The sequence below is a fragment of the Gossypium hirsutum genome, chromosome A02 (assembly GCF_007990345.1).
Source record: "Gossypium hirsutum isolate 1008001.06 chromosome A02, Gossypium_hirsutum_v2.1, whole genome shotgun sequence".
Classification (NCBI taxonomy): domain Eukaryota; kingdom Viridiplantae; phylum Streptophyta; class Magnoliopsida; order Malvales; family Malvaceae; genus Gossypium; species Gossypium hirsutum.
The window spans coordinates 3,016,664-3,038,281 of record NC_053425.1 but is presented as its reverse complement, the minus strand read 5'-3'; the positions used below and the strand labels follow the sequence as shown (position 1 = coordinate 3,038,281).

Sequence of the window (21,618 nt, the reverse complement as noted above, 5' to 3'; positions counted from 1 at the left end):
ACAAGTTATTTTTCCTGATGCCCTTCAATATCACAAGTGCGCCAGATGTCACTTTCAAAATCCCATCTCTCATAGTAACAACTGAACCATTGGATTCTAAGGCTCCCAATGAGATGAGATTTTTCTTCAAACTGGGCACGTACCGAACATTAGTCAGAACTCTGGTTGATCCATCTTGATTCTTTAATTGGATTGAACCTATCCCAACAGTTTTACAGGCATTGTCATTACCCATATAAACAACTCCTTCATTTAGTTCTACTAAATCAGATAACCACTCCTGGTTAGGGGACATATGATAGGTACAACCCGAATCCAATATCCACTCATCTGAATGGAACGACGATGATGATGCAACCAGTGATAGTTCAGAGTCACTGGTATCATGCTTTGCAACACAAGCATCTACAGCAGCTTTTCCCTTATTCTTCAGCTTTGGACAATTTTTCTTCCAGTGGCCTTTCTCATGACAAAAGGCACATTCATCTTTCCCGAGCCTGGACTTTGACTTTGATCTCCCTTTCTGAGTTTTCTTCCGAGTGTTTGAACGACCTCGGACTACTAAAGCTTCTGTATCTCTGATTAAGTTTTTATGTTTATCCTTCTTTCTCTGTTCATAACTGTATAAGGCCGCACAGACTTCGCTCAGAGATATATCACTCCTGCCATGAAGTAGAGTAGTTTCTAGGAACTCAAACTCCTCAGGAAGTGACCCCAACAGCATCAAAGCTAAATCTTCATCTTTGAATGTCTCATCCATATTTAGCAAATCAGTGACTAACTGATTAAATTTGGTGATGTGATCATTCATTGTGGTACTTGGGACGTAAGTGAAGCGAAATAGTCTTTTCTTCAAGTGGAGCTTATTTTTACTGTTTTTCTTCAAAAAATTTTCTTCAAGTGCCACCCACAACTTATTTACAGAAGTTTCCTTTGAAAAAGCATACATCTGCTCTCGAGAAAGGCATGATCGAATTGTGCCACATGCCAACCGATTGATCGCTTTCTAATCTTTCTCCTGTACATCATCTGGTTTCTCTTCATCAATGGCAATGTCTAGACCCAGCTGAAAAAGGGCATCTAGAACCTCACTTTGTCACATACCAAAATGGCCCATGCCATCAAAGATCTCCATGGCCAATCTTGCATTTGCAATTTTCGGTCTTGTCCACATAGACGATGTTGAAGCTCCTACACCGACCGTTTTCTCCATAATCTTTCAATATACCTAAGGAAATCTTTTCTGATGTGGAAGATCAGTTTAAACTGCAACCACAGAGCATACTACGATTAACCTTCGGCTCTGATACCACTTGTTGTTCCAATAGGGTCGGAAGCGTGTAAATTATTGTACTAAAAAATCACACAAAGTTCAATTCCCAGGGAAGAGAGGTGGATCACATGGATCTCTTAAATACCAAGTCTTTCCTTAGTCAGAATATTCCTTCTATAGTAATTTAATAGCACAATTAAATACTGCTATTATACCCTCAAATATTGAAAGAAAAATAGGACAAGAAAAAACACAAGAGTTTTAACGAGGTTCGGTAAATTATACCTACGTCCTCGGGCATTAGCACTAGATGATAACTTTATTATCTCCAAAATAATACAAACAAATAGAATTCCTTAAGAATTCTCAAATGGGAGAAGAGAGAAAACTAAGAGAGAAAGATTGGTTGGGATGGTTGAAATGAAAAATGAAAAGGCCTATTTATAGTTAAAGTTTAGGGACTAACTTGCAAATGGCCTAAAAAATTAAGGACCAAAATTGCAATTATCCCATTCAACTTTTCAACATTCGGTGCAACTTGCTTCACCTTTTTAACAAGTTGCTTCCTACCTTTGTTGACTTTTCAACAGTGCCCACCAACCATGTATTTTAAAGACCACGAAAAATAGCTTCATCAAGCATTAAAGTCGAAGGTGCACCGTTAGGACGAGAGAAAGAGTTGATTTCAAGATTTTGGGAGACATCGAAAAATATTGGGAGTGACACAAAGATGTGCTATATCATTCGTCCAGGTTTTGGCAATGGCTGAGGCATATGATATTGTGGTGACGTAGAGATTAATTCCCATTTTGTTAACACTGAAGTGGTAAGGCCAATTTGTTTTGATTTTTTCAACATCAACATGGCAGGATAGAGATTGGTTTGATTTTTTCAAGATTGGCGTGGTAAGGTGAACCACATTTGTGATGACCAATGTGGATCTATTCTGAATGGTAAGAAGATCTTTTGCAGCTTCAACATGGCGAGAGGAGGACATATTTTGAACTTTGCAACCTTAACATGGCCAGAGACTTCAACATGGTGAGGGACGATCCATTCCAAACTTTGCAATATTAACATGGAAAGAGGACTCGTTCCAAACTTTGTAACATCAACATGGGGGAGTAACTTTTGCAACTTCTACATGGTAATAAGTGTTGGATCTGAAGCCCTAATTGTATTATAGTCGTTTGTATATTTATATTTTTTTAAATAAAATAGTTTAATAAAAATATTCATAAATCATATTAATACCTTTTCTATATTATCATCAATTGTTTTTGCATGCAAAGTAAAATGAAAGCAAATATTGACTCATTCAGTGGTGGAGCTAGAATATTTTTTTTGGGTGGAATTAAATTGTATATTTTTACAATAGTAAAAATTACAATTTCACCATTTTAATAGTTTATATTTTATAATTTTAAAGGATTCAATCAAATTTTTATTATTTTTGGGGGCCAAAGTACAATTTTACCACTACTAATTTAAAATTTAATAAATTATAAAGGGCCTAAATAAAAATTTTCCATTTTAAGGGGGTCAAGGCCCTTGCCAGCCCCCCTTGGCTCCGCCACTGGACTCATTGTTGGTCTAACGTTTAACTAATACTAAGTTGTATTACGTGGTTGGATCGTAATACGAAAAAATAACTTGTATTAGTAGATGAATAGAAACATGTCATTTGTTTGATCAGAAATGAGCAAACCAATTGAAAGATTAATGTCATTTATCAAGTCCAATTGGGGAGATGCTTTGTCTTGAGCATTGGAGTGAATGACTCCTAGAAGATAGAGACATAAATGTGACTAACTGAGCTGACAGTACATCAGACAAAACCCAAGTAGAATAGATCTTAAATTTGTTTATAGATTTATCCACTTGTGACGTTCATAGTGTGGCAAACCTTAATCTTGAGTGGATGATGAACTATGTATGTGTGACTCATATATTTTGATGTAAGTAAAAGTCTGGATTCAAATAGATAAGGAATTGAAAGCTGATGTGCTGGATATACGACTTATATAGTATGTAGCATAATTCACAATAGTGAAATTTAAAGCCCAACAAATAGGTAAATGATATCCTCTCATTGGCATTACATGATAGATGAAAAGTAAACGTGGTCACTAGTCATTTGTCTTTATGATGAATGACTTACTTACTATTTGATAGTAATTAAATTTTCATGAAGGAAAATGTAATGATTACAATGAGATTAAATAGGATTATATTTGGAGAACGAGTTTATCCCAAAGAGATTAAGGATATCTTATGAGGGTAACACACGTATGACAAGGTTATTGGATGAGTATTGATCAAGTAGCTTTAGTAGTAGTATGTAATTAGGGAGAACTCAGTCACAATACTATAATGAAATGACTTCATGCCTAAATAAGTTCATAATTAATAGGGGAAAAGCTGGAACTTTATAAATCATTGGAAGCCCTAATTATATATGCTCAATCAGTCCCTCTATTAGCTCGTTGAAACCAAAAATGAATTGAATTTAGAATCAAATGAACAGAAATGGATAGAAATGATAAAGTTAGAGGAATGTGTTACATTCGAAAATGCATGTGATTTCTCACTTAGTATGGAAATTACTTGAGAATTAATTTAAGTTTTTGAATTATTATTTTCAAATAATTGAAGTTTGAAAATGGATTTAAATTAATTGATCATAATGAATCCATTGAATATGAAAATTAAATATATTTCTCATAGATTATTTATGGTAAAGTTGTCATGACTTCAACAGGACTAGAATTGAGTTGAGAAAATTATTTAAATTAATTTAATAAAAATATTTATTTTGAAAATAGAAAACATGTATTGAGTTGGATTAAATTATAAATTGTTGGGTTAAAAATTTAAGAAACACATAACAAGAGAGATCCAAAATTCCTCATAATATGTATGATGGGGTGGCATACCCAAATTAAATATTAAGGTGTGCCACCCCTCTCTCCTAGTAGAACTAAGGGACTAGTTTTTCTCTCAGACAAATATTATTTGTATTCTAAAAATTCAACCAGGATTCTTCTATCTTTCCCTATAAATAGATGACACTGGTAGGACTAAAATAAAAGAAGTTTTCAATTTTGTTATTCTGTCTGAAAATAGTAAGAATTTATTTCTAAGTATAAATTATATTTTTTAGGTATAAAAATTCAACCAATTTTTATTAAAAGAAATATTTACTTTCCTACTGAAAGTAAAGAAAATTGTTTCTGGTTTTATGTTTGATTCATGATTGTTTGAGCCCTACACCTGAAGCGATTTGTGATACTAAAATAACAGAGAAGGTTTTTCGGTTGAAAGCCAAGAACGTCTAGGATCTGTTTCGCATAAAGCATAAGTACTTTTCGAGAAAAGTCTATTGCTATAAATATCACGAACTGACTTAATTTTCAAAAATTTTAATTTTTCGTTGTGACTGAAAATCGTTTTTAAACTGGATTTTATCCAACAAGAGGAGGGCACATTCCAAACTTTGTAACATCAACATGGCCATAGATCGAACTTGTGACACCTATGAAGAATAATCTCGAACTTTGCAACTTCAGCATGACAAGAGGTACAACATGTTATAAGGAAAGTCCACCCAAAAATTAGATGCACTAAGAAGGTGAAAGATGACCAATGCACACCAAAGATGATCCATCTAGATTTTAAGGCCTTAGATGGTGAAAGATAACTCACTCATCGTTTTTGGCAACCAAGGAAGATTCACCCCAAATTTAATGCATCTAGATGATGAAGAAATTTGCTCAACTCTTTGTAGCATCAATAAGGTAGGAAGTCTAGTCAACCCTTAGTAGAATATCAATATGGTGGAAGATTCACTCAACACTTCAAAGCTTCAAGATGGTGGCAAGATTCTCCTAACACTTCAAAGCATCAAGATAGAGGGAAGATTTGTTCAACATTTCAAATCTTCGAAATGACTGAAGATCAAATTTTGATGGGCTTAAATCAACACCAAAATGTTGGAAAATCATGTTCGAAAAACGCAGCGGAGAATAGGTTTAAGAGAAAATTAGAGTTTTAATTTTTTTTCCAAAACAAGAACTTGATTATGTTATCTAAAGTAATAAACACTTAATCAAAATTGTATATTTATGATTCGTCTAAGATGTACACTTCGGCCGAGTAGTTTTCTCCATTATCCTTAAGCTCAAGTCTATCGAGTGTGGGCTCGGTTCGAATTAGAAAAATTTTCACAAAATTACTAGTGGGACAATTTTGTAATTTCTCTAAATTTTTAGAGTCAAGTTGTAAATAACAAGAATATCTCTAGAAATTTTTTAAAATAATTTTTTAAAATAATTTTCTCTCTACTTTTTTTGAATTCAAGTCTGTGATTATAATGACCCAAACTCTCTTTATATATGGAGAGTTTAAAAAGAGTTTAATTATGACTAGAATTAATCACATTAATATTAAGTTAATAAAATATTATCTAGATAAATACTAAATTAAATATCATATTAATATCTAGATAAATATTAAATTAAATTTAATATTAAATTCATTAAAACAATATTATCTTTGGAAAAATTAATTTGAAATCAAGTTGTCTAGTAGAGTCCTACTAGGAGTCTAATTTTTCCACTGCTCTACTACTAAAGAACCACCACTGCTTACCATTTGCTGATCGCCGACCGCCAGATTGCCCTTGTGCTCGGCGGTGCCTTTATTTATGCCACGTCTCCCCGGCACCCCGAACCATCACCGTTTTGCCTGAATGGGCCTGGCCGGTTCGGCTGCTACCAGTTTGATTCGTGCTAGTGACGGTCCAACCAATTCGGTCTAGCCACCGGTTGGATTGTTGATCCAGTTTCATACACAGGGTCTGGTTCAACCAATTTTTGGGTTTCAGTCTCTGGTTTTGGATCTTGGGTCCAATTTTTAAGTTCAATTATCCATTTGACCAATTGTTTGACTTGAAAATTAATTTTTAAAAATATTATATTTATTTTAATTAATTTGATTAATTTAATTTTACTTGATCAAAATTAATTTTCTCAAATATCACTAAGATTTTCCAAATTATTTTTTCAAGAAAATCATTTAATCAAATTCTCCAATTGAACAATTCAAACAACCATCAAATTTAATACCTTATCGAATAAATCGACTCAATTAAATTATTTCCAAAGTCGTGGAATTTTCTTTTAATTCAAATGCAGTCTGATTGAGTTTTTGTTGAGCTAGCGAATGGACCAATCGTACATCTACAATTAGGTTTGAGTAATTGCAAATATGTTCTGAAGTATCGTTTTAATAATTTACAATTTACTTAATCATAGAGTTAGTCCACAATAAGTACCATGATTGAAACTCCTTATTTTATACTATTTACGAAAGCAATTCATCAAACTACTTTGTCTAATGACCTCAACATGTGTGTTACTCTCATATGATATCTTTGATTCCTTTAAGTTAAATTTGTTCACTCAATACAATCATATTTTGTCTCATTGTCACCATTGTGTTTTCTTAATGATTAATATGATCATTGTGTAACTAATGACTGTGATAAATTACTTGTTAGAGAACAAGCAACCCGTGACCACGTTCCATATTTATCAATCCACACAATACCAATGAGAAGATATCGTTAACTTTTTAATAGAGTTATGAATTCCTTTGTTGTAAAATCATGCCATATACAAGTCATGTACCCAACATATTGACTATCAGCTCGATCATCTTTAGAGTATAAGCCATCATTTATATTAAAGCACATGAGTTACATACGCATGGTCAGTCTCAAGATTCAGGTAAGTCACACAATGAACGTCACAAGTGAATTAATTCACAAACAAATTTAGATGTATTTCAACTTGGGTCCAGTCCAATGTATCATTCTTCTAATTAGTACATATATGTCTCTACTCGTGGAGTTAGTTGCTCCGATAGTCAAGACTAGTCATCTCACCAATTGAAATTGTAGACAACATAATAATTCTTCTAAGTATTTGAATCAAATTCTCACTTTGATTCTTTTACGAGATTACAAACTCGTTTAGATTATCTACTGAAGTAAGTTGTCTTTCTTGCAATGTAAACATTCTTATTGTACTACTTATCATCAGTTCAAACTCTTAGACAATCAATTAGCTAATATTATTACACAAAAGTTTTCACCCATATTGTTAGTATTTATATTCACTAACCCAATTATTAAATTATCCAAATGCTCTTATTTTAATAAAGCAATAAATATCAATTTGAAGGTATTTTTATCTTTTTATATAAAATCCAAAAAAAAATACATACTTATAATAGGATTTGAACATAAGACAACATAAAATATACACTTCCAATTTTACCATTTCAGCCAAAATAAAATTTAATTTTTATGGCATCTATTTTAAATAAATATATATTATATAATTGTTTTCATCCAAGTTGTTGGAGTTACATAATCTAATTTTGTTGATGTTATTAATTGATTCAAATAGTTAATATGGTTAACTTTTCTATCAAAGTGTTAATTTGAGTTTAAAATTATTTCTAAAATATTTTGGATATAATTATTTAGTACAAGAATGACACTCATATTCATAGTAGATTTCATATTATTTTAGTAGATAAATTTTTTTTAGAGAAATTTCAACTCAAACTATAACAAAATACAGTAAAAAAAAAACCCAATAAGTAGAAAACATTCTAAACCAAGCCATCCCAACCTAACATTCTCTAAACTCATCGGGATCATTTGCGCAAACATCAAAACTCAAAACAAGTTGAAGGTGAAAGATGAATTTATTGGATTGCAGCTATGTATATTAAGCGTCATTGTGCAGTGACTCGAGTATTACTTGAATTCCGTGTTGTGGTTGAACAGTGATATAAGGTATTGGTGAGTGGACATAGGTAGGGGAGAGGGAAATGGTGTAGCGCTGTAGAATCATGGAGACCACAATCTTCATTTCCGTGGTTGCAAAGTTCATACCAACACAATTCCGAGGTCCTAATCCAAAGGGACAAAATGCTCCTGCATTGTAATTGGTAGCTTTGGCAATCCCTTCCGCGAATCTCTCTGGTTTAAAAAGATGTACGTCATCTCCCCACAGGTGAGGGTTATGGTGAAGTGCAATATTTTGAACCAGAATATCTATGTTAGCAGGCAAGACTAGCTTTCCCAACTGCACTTCTCTTGCAGCCCTTCTTGGTAGGCCATTTGGTGGACCATACAATCTTAAAGTTTCGTAAATAATCATGGTCATCTGTTTGAAGAATATGAATATGTCAGATTACATTAAAGAAGTTAAATAACTGCAACACGATATTATATTGAAAGAGTTTCACAGTTTACTTACGGTTTTGAGTTTAGACATGCCTTCAGAATCTGGAATTTGGTTACCGAATATCTCAATCACTTCTCTTCTTGCTTTCTCTTGCCAATCTCCATGAATTGCTAAAAGGAAGACTATCCATGCAAGTAAGGAATTAACAGTATCTTGTCCAGCAAAGTAGAATGTTTTGCACTCATCCACCAAGTCTTCCGTTGAAAGTCTGTTATTTTCATCCGAATCATGATAGGCATTTACAAGTAATCCTAGAAAATCATTGCCGAAGCTATTGGCTTCTCCATTCACAACTTCGTCTTCTCTTTTCTTAACAATCTTCATCACACAATCTTGTATTCCCTTCGAAAGTTCTTCAGACTCTAGCACATCACCAGATTTCCATAACTTGCTGTAAAAGTAAACCAAGGTCAGTAATCTGACAAAACCGAGGGATCAATTAAGCTTTTAGAGGGGACATACTTGATCAGAGGAATTCGAGTTTCGAAGAGATTTCTGCTCCTAATTATTGACAACTTGTTCAACATGTCAAAAATCTTCTCCCCTTCCAAGTAACTGCTACTGAAAGCTGTTCTGGATATCACTTCTGAGGTCAATAATCTAAATTCATGATACACTTCCATCTCTTTGCCTACATAGCCTTTCCACTTTTCTAGCATTGTTTTAACACTAGCAATTACAGCTGGTGTCATGTTCTGCACAATCAATCCTCCAACATATAAGAAAGATTTAGACAACTAATTCACATGTTTAGAGCGTTTTTACCTGTAAGCTTTCCCCATGAAAAGCATAATTCGCCAACCTCCGTTGCTTCACCCATTTTTCTCCCAAAGCTGTCACAAGACCATTCCCAAATATCCTACTGACAAAAACAGTAGGCTTCCTTTTTGGAAAAGTTGTCACACTATGTTTGAGAACCTCGTTGGCAAGTTCAGGTTCTGTAATCACTAGTTCAGGTCGATTACCGTCCCAAGAAAGATAGTTCCTCCCTAATCAAACAATAAACAAAAAAAGGTCAATCTTTTCTTAGAACTAGAAGATCGAAACCATAGTGAAAACAGCATGCATGGAATCTTACCATATTTGTTGACACATGAGTAAATATATGGCTGCACTCTGGGAAATATATCATGCCTCAAGGCCATAGGTTTGCTGAATGCTTCCTTTGTCATTTTAGTAGCTTCTTTGTTGTTTCTATGGATGAAGCTGTAGGGAGGTCCTTTGATTCCCTGTGAACTCATCATATGCTGTAGACGGAGAGGCCTCCACAAGTAATCATAAAGGAACCTTATTAAAGCTACGATGAAGAAACAACATGGGACAAGAATTGCAAGCTTCAGCAAGGCACTCATTTTTCGTCTCTCAACAATGAATGGAAATGCTCCTTTAGCATTTGTATTTATGGTGAATTTAGGTTGACAATCATTAATCATTGCATAATAAAAGAGATATTTAGAATTATTTTATTTATTTATTTGCCTGCCAATTTGTAGGTTCTTTGGCAATTATTTTCTGGTGTTTAGCATTTTAAAATTAATCAATATGATTTTTGGTTACATATTAACTCCTTCTATAATAATCTCGTTTATCTGTCAAGATTTTATTTATTATAGAGAGGCGGTAAGAATTCATATAATAAATTTTTATCGAATAAAAAAATAAAATTTATTGTAAGAAATGAATGAGAAAACTTGATAGTTTATTCATACGATATATTTAATTCTACTTATTAAAATTATTTTCATTTAATAAAATATGATTGATAGACTTTTCATGTGAAATTTAAATATTTTATTAAAATAATATTTTAGTTAAGATAATTTTTATTTAATAAATTATAATTAATAGGCTTGTTTATATGAAATAGCTCTAATTTTACTTAAAATTTTAATAAATAATGTACTTTAAAACTATGGTTACTGTTGTTGCACGTGAAAAATTGTTATAGAATGTTAAAATAAAACATAAAATATTAGGTCTACTAAAAAAACTTAATTATTATAACGAGAGGTTATTATATAGAAGGTTGATTATATATATATATAAATAGGGACTTCCTTGTTAACGCAGGGAACATCATCACCTTTTTTTTATTATAAAATGATTAAATTTCATTTTTGGTTCTATTATTTCTAAATTTAAAATTTAAACTCTATACTTTAATTTCTAATTTGATTTGTTCTTTATATTTTTATAACGTTATGAATTAGTTTGAATAGTTAATATAACTAATTTTTTTATTAAAATGTTAAATGGTTATATATAATTGGAATACTCTAATCATCTTAGAGAGTGAAGTTTGCCTTGGTTTTTTTTTATATTATAGTCAATTTTCAGTTTGACCCCTGTACTATGTTGAAACTTAAGAAATAATATATCTTTTAAATTTTAACATAATTTGACCCATCTATTTTTATAAATGTTAATATTGAGTCTAAATCAGTAATATTATGATCTACTTCAATCAAAATGTTGATGTCAATTTTTTTTAAGAAAACTATTCCCACCAAAAAATTATTTTATCATGGCGAGTTTGAATGAGTGTTTTTTAAGAAAAAAATTCTAATTAGTATTTTCAATGTTATTTTTATTATTACATGATGACCAATTGAATATATATATATTAAATTCCAAAACGTCACACCAATAAATTTAATAGAAGAATTTTAACGGTGGTAATAATGGGTCCTGAATTTTTAAATCCGAAAAGTAGATAAATAAATTATTAAAAAAAAAGTTTGGAGACTAAGTTTCAAAACGTCACACCAATGAATTTAATAGAAGAATGTTAACAATGGTAATAATGGATCCTAAATTTTTAAATCCGAAAAGTAGATGATTAAATTATTAAAATTAAGAGTATGGAAACTAAAATCTAAATATATGAAGTGTATAATGTCTTAGATCATATTTTAACCTTAAAATTTTTTTTTATAATTTTGAAAAACAAATAATCAACCCAAAGCGAAGCATGACCTGACCTTAAAAAAATTTTGAAATTCTTTTTAGACCATTAATTTTAAAAAATTAAATTAGGTTCCAAATTTAGAATTTCACATTAAAACTTTCAAAGTTTTTAATAGATCCCTCTAAAATTTTTGTCAACCTCATTAAATCTTTTAATTTTTTTTATAATTTCAACTAGACCTAACATAATTTTTATAAAAAAATTTAATTAAACCTCGAATTTTAACCTCAACATGTATGGAATCATATTAATTAGGCTTATTTGGCCTTTGTGTTTCTCACTTCCTCCTAAATTATTATTTATATTTTTTTTTCTCAACTTTAATTTTTATTTTATCAATATTTTTGATTTTTTTATAATAACTTTAAATTTGAGACACGTGACAATCTTATATCATGACATGTGAAAATGGTGATTTCATAATGACGTTAATATATTATTTTTAAAAAAAGTATAAAAATAATATAAATATTTTAAAAATATTAAAATTTTATAAATAAAAAATATATTAAAATTTACAAATAAAAAAGTTAAATTAAAGAAAACGAACATATATTTAAATTCTAATTAATTAATTAACTAATTCCTCTTTCCCAATACCTTAAAACCAATCTGTTTACTTTTCATTCTTTTTCTTCTGGGGACGAAACTAAGAACCCTAAAATCTTTAAAGAGTATATAGGTGATTTCATCATTGACAAGGGAGACCCGCTCTATGCCTGTTGCACCGTTCACCATTCTAAGGTTTCTATGGGTGCCATCTTTACAATTCCGTTGTTTTTCCTTCTCTTCATAAAATCTCTAAAGGGACAATCTTGAAAGAGTAAATGAAATTGGGATTAAAGATTGATTTCGACAGGTGCTTGTAAAGATCCAATATAAGAGATTTTTAAAACGCACTTCATTTGGATTCTAATGGTATGCATGGTAGAAAAATAAGAGGCAGCAAGGGTGGCAACAACCATGGCATGCAGAAAAATAACGGCAGCAAGCATGCATGGCAGAAAAATAAAAGCAAGGTGGCAACAAGCATGCATGGTCTTGAAACAATAATCATGCAGGCCAAATAATTGTGGTAAGTAAGCAATTGGGTATATTATTATTGTTGAATAATAGTTTTAATTCTTATGCAATTTAATCCTTTAAATTTTTGTATATATAAATGCACAAACTGCTCAATCTCCCAACTTCATCTTCTCTCGTTTTCTATTTTCTGAGTTACAACATAAATATAGATGTATCAAAATCTACCTTAAGTGTTAGATATTTTTATGATTTGTCCATTTTGTAATTTTTTTTATAGTTTTATGGTTTTTAGGGTTTTTTTAAGACATTGTAAGATTTTTTTAAAGTAAAAAAAATATTTTTAGTGTTAGTTTATTATTATCTATATTATTGTTAGTTATATTGATATATATTATTTTTAAGTGTTTGAAAAATATATATTTTATTACTAGTTGTTTAAATATTATTATATTCTTATTTTTACGTGTTCTTTATCTTTGTTTTAATTTTGTAGTATGGTTTTCTTTATAAAGTATTTGTAAAAAACTTGTATTTTAATTATAAATTTGATTATAGATTTATGCTTATGGTGATATTTTAGTGGTCAGAGTTTTAGCTCGATTGGCATCGATATTATTGTTAGTGCAGGAGGACATGGGTCCGAGTGTACTGAAGTGTATTATCCTTCTATCTAAGGGTTAAAAAGGGACTATGGATAGTTTTAAGTATAATAAAATTAATGTTAAAAAAAAGTGTGGAGATAAAATTCAGATACTGTGAAAATGGTGGAAGTTTGTTGAAATTTGAGGACAGACATATTTCGACACGTAAAGATATTTTGATTCTATCAAACTTCTTTGATCCAATGGAATTGATATTCAATAAATTATTAAGTTTTCTAAATATGATAAGTTATTTTGTCTTCGACATATTGTAAGAACTTCAAATATTATTAAATAATATTAACAAATTATTATTAAATTAATAATACTTCTGTTATCTACATATACTTTAATGGTGGTTATAAGTGGTGGTTATAAGTTGGTGTTGTTATTAGTAAAGTAAAAACTAAATCGCTAGACCCTGCTAAGCAAAATTTTGGTGACTTGGTAGCTTTGCAGGTTCCCAATTGAAAGGAGCTTATGTTAGCCACATAATATAACTACTTGTTGACATATAAATTTTATATAATAATTTTTTTTTCACTAAATTAAACCCCGAATTCTTAGCAGCTATGTTACATTACGCACCGTTATGCAATGACTCGAGTATTACTTGAATTCCGTGTTGTGGTTGAACGGTGATATAAGGTATTGGTGAGTGGACATAGGTAGGGGAGAGGTAAATGGTGTAGCGTTGTAAAATCATAGACAGCACAATCTTCGTTTCCATGGTTGCAAAGTTCGTACCAACACAATTTCGAGGTCCCAATCCAAAGGGACAAAATACACCTGCATTGTAATTGGTAGCTTTGGCAATCCCTTCTGCGAATCTCTCTAATTTAAAAAGATGTACATCATCTCCCCATAATTGAGGGGCATGGTCAGGTGCCGAATGTATAACTAGAAGATCGAGATTAGCAGGCAAGATTAGCTTCCCTAACTGAACATCACTTTCAGTTCTTCTCATCATGCCATTTGATGGACCATACAATCTTAGAGTTTCATAAATAATCATGGTCATCTATTTCCAGAAAAGGAACTTGTCACATTGCATTAAAAAAATTAAATAATAGCTGCAACAAGATATTTTATTGAAAGGGTTTGTCAGTTTACTTACGATTTTGAGTTTAGACATCTCTTCAGAATTCGGAATTTGGTTACCAAATATCTCAATCACTTCTCTTCTTGCTTTCTCTTGCCAATCTCCATGAATTGCTAAAAGGAAGACTATCCATGCAGTTAAGGAATTAACAGTATCTTGTCCAGCAAAGTAGAATGTTTTGCACTCATCCACCAAGTCTTCCGTTGAAAGCCTGTTATTTTCATCCGAATCATGATAGGCATTTACAAGTAATCCTAGAAAGTCATTGCCGAAGCTATCAACTTCTCCATTCACAACTTTGTCTTCTCTTTTCTTAACAATCTTCATCACACAATCTTGTATTCCTTTTGAAAGTTCTTCAGACTCTAGCACATTACCAGATTTCCATAACTTGCTGTAAAAGTAAACCAAGGTCAGTAATATGACAAAACCGAGGGATCAATTAAGCTTTTAGAGGGAACATACTTGATCAGAGGAATTTGAGTTTCGAAAAAATTTCGGCTCCTAATTACTGACAACTTGTTCAACATGTCAAAAATCTTCTCCCCTTCCAAGTAACTGCTACCGAAAGCTGTTCTGGATATTACTTCCGAAGTCAATAATCTAAATTCATGATACACTTCTATCTCTTTGCCTACATAGCCTTTCCACTTTTCTAGCATTGTTTCTACACTAGCAATAACAGCTGGTGTCATGTTCTGCACAGTCAATACTCCAACATATAAGAAGATTTAGACAACTAATTCACATGTTTGGAGTGTTTTACCTTTAAGCTTTCCCCATGAAAAGCATAATTCGCCAACTTCCGTTGCTTCACCCATTTTTCACCCAAAGCTGTCACAAGCCCGTTCCCAAATATCCCAGTGAGAAAAAAAGTAGGCTTTCTTTTCGGAAAAGTTGTCACACTATGTTTGAGAACCTCGTTGACAAGTTCAGGTTCTGTAATCACCAGCTCAGGTCGCTTACCGTCCCAAGCAAGATAATTCCTTCCTAATCAAATTTTTGAAAAAAAAGGTCAATCTTTTTTTAGAACCAGAAGATCGAACCATAGTGCAAAACATGCATGGAATCTTACCATATCTGTTGATACATGAGTAAACATGTGGCTGCACTCTGGGAAATATATCATGTCTCAAGGCCATAGGTTTGCTTAAGGCTTCATTTGTCGTTTTGGTAGCTTCTTTGTTGTTTCCATGTATGAATGCGTAAGGAGGTCCTTTTATTCCTTGTGAATTCATCATGTGCTGTAGACGGAGAGGTATCCACAAGTAATCATAAAGGAACTTTATCAAAGCTATGAGGAACAAAGAACATGGGAGAAGAATTGCCAGCTTCACCAAGGCACTCATTTTTATCTTCTCTCAACAATGAATTGAAATGCTCCTTTAGCTTTTCTATTTATGGTGAGTTTAGGTTGACGATTATTGCATAGTAAAAGAGATATTTAGAATTATTTTATTTGTTTGACCTGTCAAATTGTAGGGTCTTGACAATTAATTTTTTGTTTTTATCATTTTAAAATTAGATGATAAGATTTGAGTGTCCAACAACTACGAACCATTATGTTTATAACTATATATATATTAGTGGCTTCCTGTCGCGTGGGTTTTTGGGCCATACCCTAGACCCTACCATCTCTTTTTCTTTATTGACTTGGCTCATCTTTGAAGAAATTGATTCGAACCCCCATTTTACGATACCTTTTTACTCGATTCACGTGAAGAAATTACTACAAATCTGTGCACTTCTTAGACAATAAAGGCACCCTTTTCGATTAAAAGGTTAAAAACTCTTGATTTTTTTATTTAAATAATATAAAATAAAAACAATTTTAAAAATAGTATAACTTCAAGATTATTTACCAACATAACATGGTGAACTACGTGACTTAATCCTAAAATATTTAAACCCATTTTTTTTAGAATTAATATATTGAGACCATCATTATACAATAATTAGAAATTTATTTATTTTAAAAAAGAAGCATCTTTGAACGAGTAAACAACTAATTAATTTGTGAAAGTCAACTACTGCAGAAGGCGACTTTCATGATCTTTGAAGTTCTAGATATGTATTTATTGACTTATTATTTTATTAGGAAGACAGATAATTAATATTATATATTATATGCTTTTTATTTTCATTATTCAACAACTTATATATTTCGTTTTCAATCAGCCCAGAGAAATCATCTATTTTTGTAACTTGTTACGTATATATATTAATATGACCAAGTTACATAATAATTCAAAAGTTTATTTGTCTAAATATATTGATAAATTGACATAATCGACTCCACCGTTATAATCAATAATGGTGCAAAACATAAAAAATTATATACAAATTTATTAAAGGATTTAATGATTTTTCAAATAAAAAACATTTTCTTATGAATGAGTATTGTAGAGGGTGATAGTTACGTAAACATCCAAAGTGCCAATATTTGTCGACATCATTTACCATCTCATCAACACACAAGTGTTGGCATTAGCTGCATTTGGAGGCTGTACGTATAGAGTGATTTTGGCATTTGCGGTTTCCTTCATTTCTTTATTCATTATATACTAATATTTTCATTCCTTTCAACATCCCTTGTATGATATTTGTTGATGATGTGGATTTCTACTTTGTATTTGGATATTTGTGAGGTTTATCTTTTTTGTATCCTATCATAAGACTTTTAACCTTTAATTAAGTGATTTGAGGGTCAATTTCAGCTCATAAAAAAATATTTTCCATGATTAATTGTAAGATTAATCTCTACTATTAATAATAAATGTTTTAATTATGATGAAGAGAAATTTTATTAGTATATAATCTTTGCCTCCCTCAATAGTTCACCCTCCTTAAAGTCTCAAATTTGCCTTCTTATTTTTTTTTTGCCTTCACTCTAGATTTATTAATGAGTCGGGTTATTTAGTAGGGTTTAAAGGCTCGTTTGAAAAGTGAGAGGGTTTGAGTAAAAATATAAGTTCGAAAAATAAGTTTACGTAAAAAAATAAGGCTTGTTAAGAAAACAGACTAGGCTTCGGGTAAGACTTTTTTAGCCAGAGCCCGACCCGAATATGTAAAAAAGAAACTGCTATTTTTTACTGTTTTCTTGCTATTTTTTTTGTTTCTTTTTTACTATTTTGTTACCATTTCATAATTATGTTGCTACTATATTTTTGTTATTATTTGGATATTGTATAACTTTTATTTTATTGCTAATTTTGTTACTATTTTAGAGTATTTCACAAGTCCTTGTTAAGTTGTATCTATCTTAGTGTTATTCAAGTATACACAATTTTTTAAAATTTATTTTCAATTTACTGGAAACATTTATTTTAATATTTTTAATATTTTTGATGTATTATATATATATAAATACATGCAGATTGAACCGGACTTGAATTTTAATATTTTTATTTAAATTAGATTTGTGTAATATTTTAAATTTATTTTTCGAACTGGGCTTGGATTGAGAATTTTTGTTGGAACCAGCTCGGCCCGGCCAACTTCACTCTATCAACTATATCAGCTATGACTAGCGGTGTTAAACACTACATCCAACTAAAAAAGTGCACTTTATTATTATTATTATTATTATTATTATTCAATGGTGTTATTAATTGTCCTTTTTACTGCTTAGTTCTTAAATGTTGAGTGAGAAGTGTGAGTCGGCCCATGGTGTGTAAATGACTAAGAAGGACAGAATTGATATAAAAATTATAGAGAACGAGATTAAAATCAATAATGAAATATGTGTTTAATTGCAGCAATAATAATAAAGTGAGAATAAAGAGAAAAAAAATTCACTAAGAATGTTAAATTAGATTTATATAATAAAATTTTAATTTATTAGAAATTTATGAAAGTAATAAATAATTAAAGTTTATTAAAATTATATTTATTTTATAATAAATTTTTTTCCTGTAATGTTAATTTTATTAATTTATATTAATTTTGCAATAAATATATATCTATTTATTACATAAAAATAATTTTTTATAGATTTATTATGTAATAAAAAAATTATAATGAATTTATTTACGAATTAAAATTAATATAAAACGTGTTATTTAAATAGCACTACTGTTTTAACTTAAATGTGTTGAATGGAAAAAGAAATTAAATAAAGGGATTAAATTGATAATAAATTGCGTACGTAATTAAGGGGACTTGGTTGGTATGTATTTGCAATTAGATCACATATTTGATGGAGAAATGGAGAAAGTGGTTGTAAAAGAAGAGAATAGACTTATTAAATAGAAAATTTTTATTAAACTCTAAATTTCTAATGGTTATGTAGATTATTTTATATAATCCCTAAAGCATTCATAACCCTTAATTCTTAAAAATAAAGGATAATACGTGCTAAGTGCATTCAAACCCATCTTTTCCAGGTTGTTGATAACAACAACGATGAAACATCAAGCATCGCTATGCAGCGACTTGAGTATTACTTGAATTCCATGTTGTGGTTGAAGGCTAATTACAGGTATTGGTGAGTGGACATAGGCAGGGGAAAGTGTAATAGCGTAGCGTTGTAGGATCATGGAGAGAGCAATCTTGGTTTCTGTGGTTGCAAAGGTCATACCAACACAAGTTCGAGGTCCCAATCCAAAGGGTAAAAATGCAGCCGCATTGTAATTGGTAGCTTTGGCAATCCCTTCCGCGAATCTGTCTGGTTTAAAAAGATGCACATCTTCTCCCCACAGTTGAGGGTCATGGTGAAGTACAGCATTTGCAATTAGAAGATCTATATTAGCAGGGAGGACTACCTTTTCCAGTTGAACATCTCTTCCAACTCTTCTCAACATTCCATTTGATGAACTATACAATCTTAGAGTTTCATTAATGATCATGGTCATCTGTTTACAGAATAAGAATATATAAGATTAACATCACATAATCTAATGTTCTAAACTCATGCTAGCATACACCAGGGATTTAAATTATGGCAGTGTTGTATATAATGGATGTTATCGCAATTAATTGTGGTAAATATTAGCAATGAATATCAATGTAGAAAGAGCTGAAACTACAAAATATTGACTGTAACACAATGCTTGCGGTCTTAAATGGTTAGAAAGTCTACTTACAGTTTTGAGTTTTGCAATGCCTTCCGGTTGTGGATTTTGGTTACCAAATATGCCAATCACCTCCCTTCTTGCTTTATCTTGCCAATCCCCATGGATTGCTAAAAGCAAGACTGTCCAGGCAAGCAAGGCATTAACTGTATCTTGTCCTGCAAAATAGAATGTTTTGCATTCATCTACCAGATCTTCCATTGAAAGCTTGTTATTTTTGTCCGAATCATGATAGGCATTTACAAGTAATCCTAGAAAATCATTGCCAAAGCTATCAGCTTCTCCATTCACAACTTTGTCTTCTCTTTTCTTAACAATCTTCATCACACAATCTTGTATTTCTTTTGCAAGTTCTTCAGACTCTAGCATATCGGCAGGTTTCCATAACTTGCTAGAAGAGAAAACTAATGTTAGCCATATCTAAGGAGAAAAATAAATCCATGGGCGTTGAAAACACAATTAAGGAAAAACTTGGATTAATTAAGCTTAGAGGGAACATACTTGATTAAAGGAATTCTAGTATTATAAAGATTTCGACTCATAATTATTGACAGCTTGTTCAACATGGCAAAAACCTTCTCTCCTTCCAAGTAACTGCTACCAAAAGCTGTTCTTGATATCACTTCTGAAGTCAATAATCTAAATTCATTGAACACTTCAATCTCTTTGCCTTCTTGGCCTTTCCATTTCTCTAGCAGTGTTTCAACGCTAGCAATTACAGCTGGTGTCATGTTCTGCCAAAACAATATAAATTTCTTTTAACATTAGTTTACAACTAATCACATGTTTCGAGGGGTTTACCTTTAAGCTTTCCCCATGAAAAACGTAATTCGCCAGCTTCCTCTGCTTCGCCCATTTTCCACCCTCAACTGTCACAAGCCCGTTCCCTAGTAGCTTGCTAAGGTAAATGGTAGGCTTCCTTTTCGGGAAAGTTTTTTCACTATTTTTTAGTATCTCTTTGACTAGTTCAGGTTCTGAAATCACAAGTTCAGCTCGAACACCTTCCCAATGAAGATAATTTCTCCCTAATCAAACAAAAAGCAAAAAAGGGGTCCATCTTTTCTTTGGACTAGAAGATTGAAACCATAGTGAAAAACATGCATGGATCTTACCATATTTGTTGATCCAGGAGTAAATATGTGGCTGCACTTTGGGAAATATATCATGCGTCAAGGCCATGGGTTTGCTTGATGCTTCTTGTCTCATTTTGGCGATTTCTCTGTTGTTGCCATGGATAAATCTGTAAGGAGGTCCTTTGATCCCCTGTGAATTCAGCATACGCTGTATACGGAGAGGTATCCATAGGTAATCATAAAGGAACTTCATTAAAGCTATGAAGAAGAAACAACATGGGACAATAGTTACAAGCTCCATCAAGGCACTCATTTTTCTTCTCTAAACTTTAACCATTTTCCCATTCATAATAGCATCATTAGGAACAGTCCAAAAGTGGCGAAGGAGCAAAATTGCATTTGCAATCCTCTTTCTCGTTCAAAGTAGACATATTCGTGAGACATTTTAAAGTTATATAGCGAAAACAACAGTCTATTACGCCATACTTGTGAAATTGTTTTCCTTGTTGACCTTAAAAGCGTCAGCATCAGCTGAATTAGGAGGCTATACGTGTTGAGTGATTTTGGCATTTGCGGTTTCTTTAATTTATGTAATGATTACATATCCATGCTTATTGGGAATGAATAAAATTATGAAGCATTATTTCTCTCTAAACCTCCATTCTCACAATAATTTTTGTCTAATTCACCCGTAATTTTGCTACTTAAAGTTTTTTTAACTTAATTTAGTACTTAAAAGTATCATCCCTTATAAATTTTAATCCAATTTTTAACTTTAAAAAAATTGGTGGCCAATCAAAAAAAGCCACTTAGTGTTCTTTTATAAAAAAAATATACATTTTCTTTTCATTTCTAGTGTCAACCGAACCTCTTTTTGTTTCATTCATTTGCAAAAAATAAATTATATCTAAAGTCATTAAATTATTAGTAAATTTATATTTTAGTCACTAAACTTTTCAAAATTACAAAATAGTTACTGAACTACTCAAAAGCTTTCATTTAAGTTACTAAATTGTTTGAAAGTTTTTTTAAGTCAGTACTGTGTTGTTAAGTGTTTTTTTAAATAGAAATCCAACTAATGATCTTCAAGTAATGATTCGATGATTAGTACAATGGATCAATATCTATTGTCGAGTAGAAG

General features: G+C 31.3%; 3 protein-coding genes across 4 annotated transcripts; all 3 read right to left on the bottom strand.

The window, feature by feature from the left end:
• Positions 1 to 8,073: 8,073 nt before the first annotated feature.
• LOC121203338 (cytochrome P450 CYP749A22) lies at positions 8,074 to 9,947 on the bottom strand. The gene is made up of 5 exons (XM_041091811.1): positions 9,674 to 9,947; positions 9,361 to 9,584; positions 9,058 to 9,290; positions 8,608 to 8,986; positions 8,074 to 8,514 (listed from the first exon to the last, which is right to left on the bottom strand). Exons 1-5 carry the CDS (start codon positions 9,945 to 9,947, stop codon positions 8,074 to 8,076), a joined length of 1,551 nt encoding a protein of 516 aa, XP_040947745.1.
• A 3,546-nt stretch (positions 9,948 to 13,493) lies between these two features.
• Positions 13,494 to 15,705, bottom strand: LOC107939342 (cytochrome P450 CYP749A22). The gene is made up of 5 exons (XM_016872669.2): positions 15,408 to 15,705; positions 15,099 to 15,322; positions 14,798 to 15,030; positions 14,348 to 14,726; positions 13,494 to 14,251 (listed from the first exon to the last, which is right to left on the bottom strand). Exons 1-5 carry the CDS (start codon positions 15,679 to 15,681, stop codon positions 13,811 to 13,813), a joined length of 1,551 nt encoding a protein of 516 aa, XP_016728158.1. The 5' UTR covers positions 15,682 to 15,705; the 3' UTR covers positions 13,494 to 13,810.
• A 2,867-nt stretch (positions 15,706 to 18,572) lies between these two features.
• On the bottom strand, positions 18,573 to 20,913 carry LOC107939343 (cytochrome P450 CYP749A22). 2 transcript variants are annotated; one of them, XM_016872671.2, is made up of 5 exons: positions 20,517 to 20,913; positions 20,206 to 20,429; positions 19,906 to 20,138; positions 19,417 to 19,795; positions 18,573 to 19,185 (listed from the first exon to the last, which is right to left on the bottom strand). In XM_016872671.2, exons 1-5 carry the CDS (start codon positions 20,788 to 20,790, stop codon positions 18,745 to 18,747), a joined length of 1,551 nt encoding a protein of 516 aa, XP_016728160.2. In that variant the 5' UTR covers positions 20,791 to 20,913; the 3' UTR covers positions 18,573 to 18,744. The 2 variants fall into 2 exon arrangements, with proteins under 2 accessions (XP_016728160.2, XP_016728161.2); XM_016872672.2 differs by having other exon boundaries at positions 20,206 to 20,405.
• Between the last annotated feature and the right edge of the window lie 705 nt (positions 20,914 to 21,618).

Excerpts from the sequence above, each read along its gene's own strand:
- LOC121203338 (XM_041091811.1), bottom strand. The coding sequence starts at position 9,947 with ATGAGTGCCTTGCTGAAGCTTGCAATTCTTGTCCCATGTTGTTTCTTC. Across the intron at positions 9,291-9,360 it reads TTCATGGGGAAAGCTTACAG|AACATGACACCAGCTGTAAT; the intron begins GTAAAAACGCTC and ends TTGATTGTGCAG. Across the intron at positions 8,987-9,057 it reads ACTCGAATTCCTCTGATCAA|CAAGTTATGGAAATCTGGTG; the intron begins GTATGTCCCCTC and ends TTACTTTTACAG.
- LOC107939342 (XM_016872669.2), bottom strand. The coding sequence starts at position 15,681 with ATGAGTGCCTTGGTGAAGCTGGCAATTCTTCTCCCATGTTCTTTGTTC. Across the intron at positions 15,031-15,098 it reads TTCATGGGGAAAGCTTAAAG|AACATGACACCAGCTGTTAT; the intron begins GTAAAACACTCC and ends TTGACTGTGCAG. Across the intron at positions 14,727-14,797 it reads ACTCAAATTCCTCTGATCAA|CAAGTTATGGAAATCTGGTA; the intron begins GTATGTTCCCTC and ends TTACTTTTACAG.
- LOC107939343 (XM_016872671.2), bottom strand. The coding sequence starts at position 20,790 with ATGAGTGCCTTGATGGAGCTTGTAACTATTGTCCCATGTTGTTTCTTC. Across the intron at positions 19,796-19,905 it reads ACTAGAATTCCTTTAATCAA|CAAGTTATGGAAACCTGCCG; the intron begins GTATGTTCCCTC and ends TTTCTCTTCTAG. Across the intron at positions 19,186-19,416 it reads GCATTGCAAAACTCAAAACT|ATGACCATGATCATTAATGA; the intron begins GTAAGTAGACTT and ends TTCTGTAAACAG.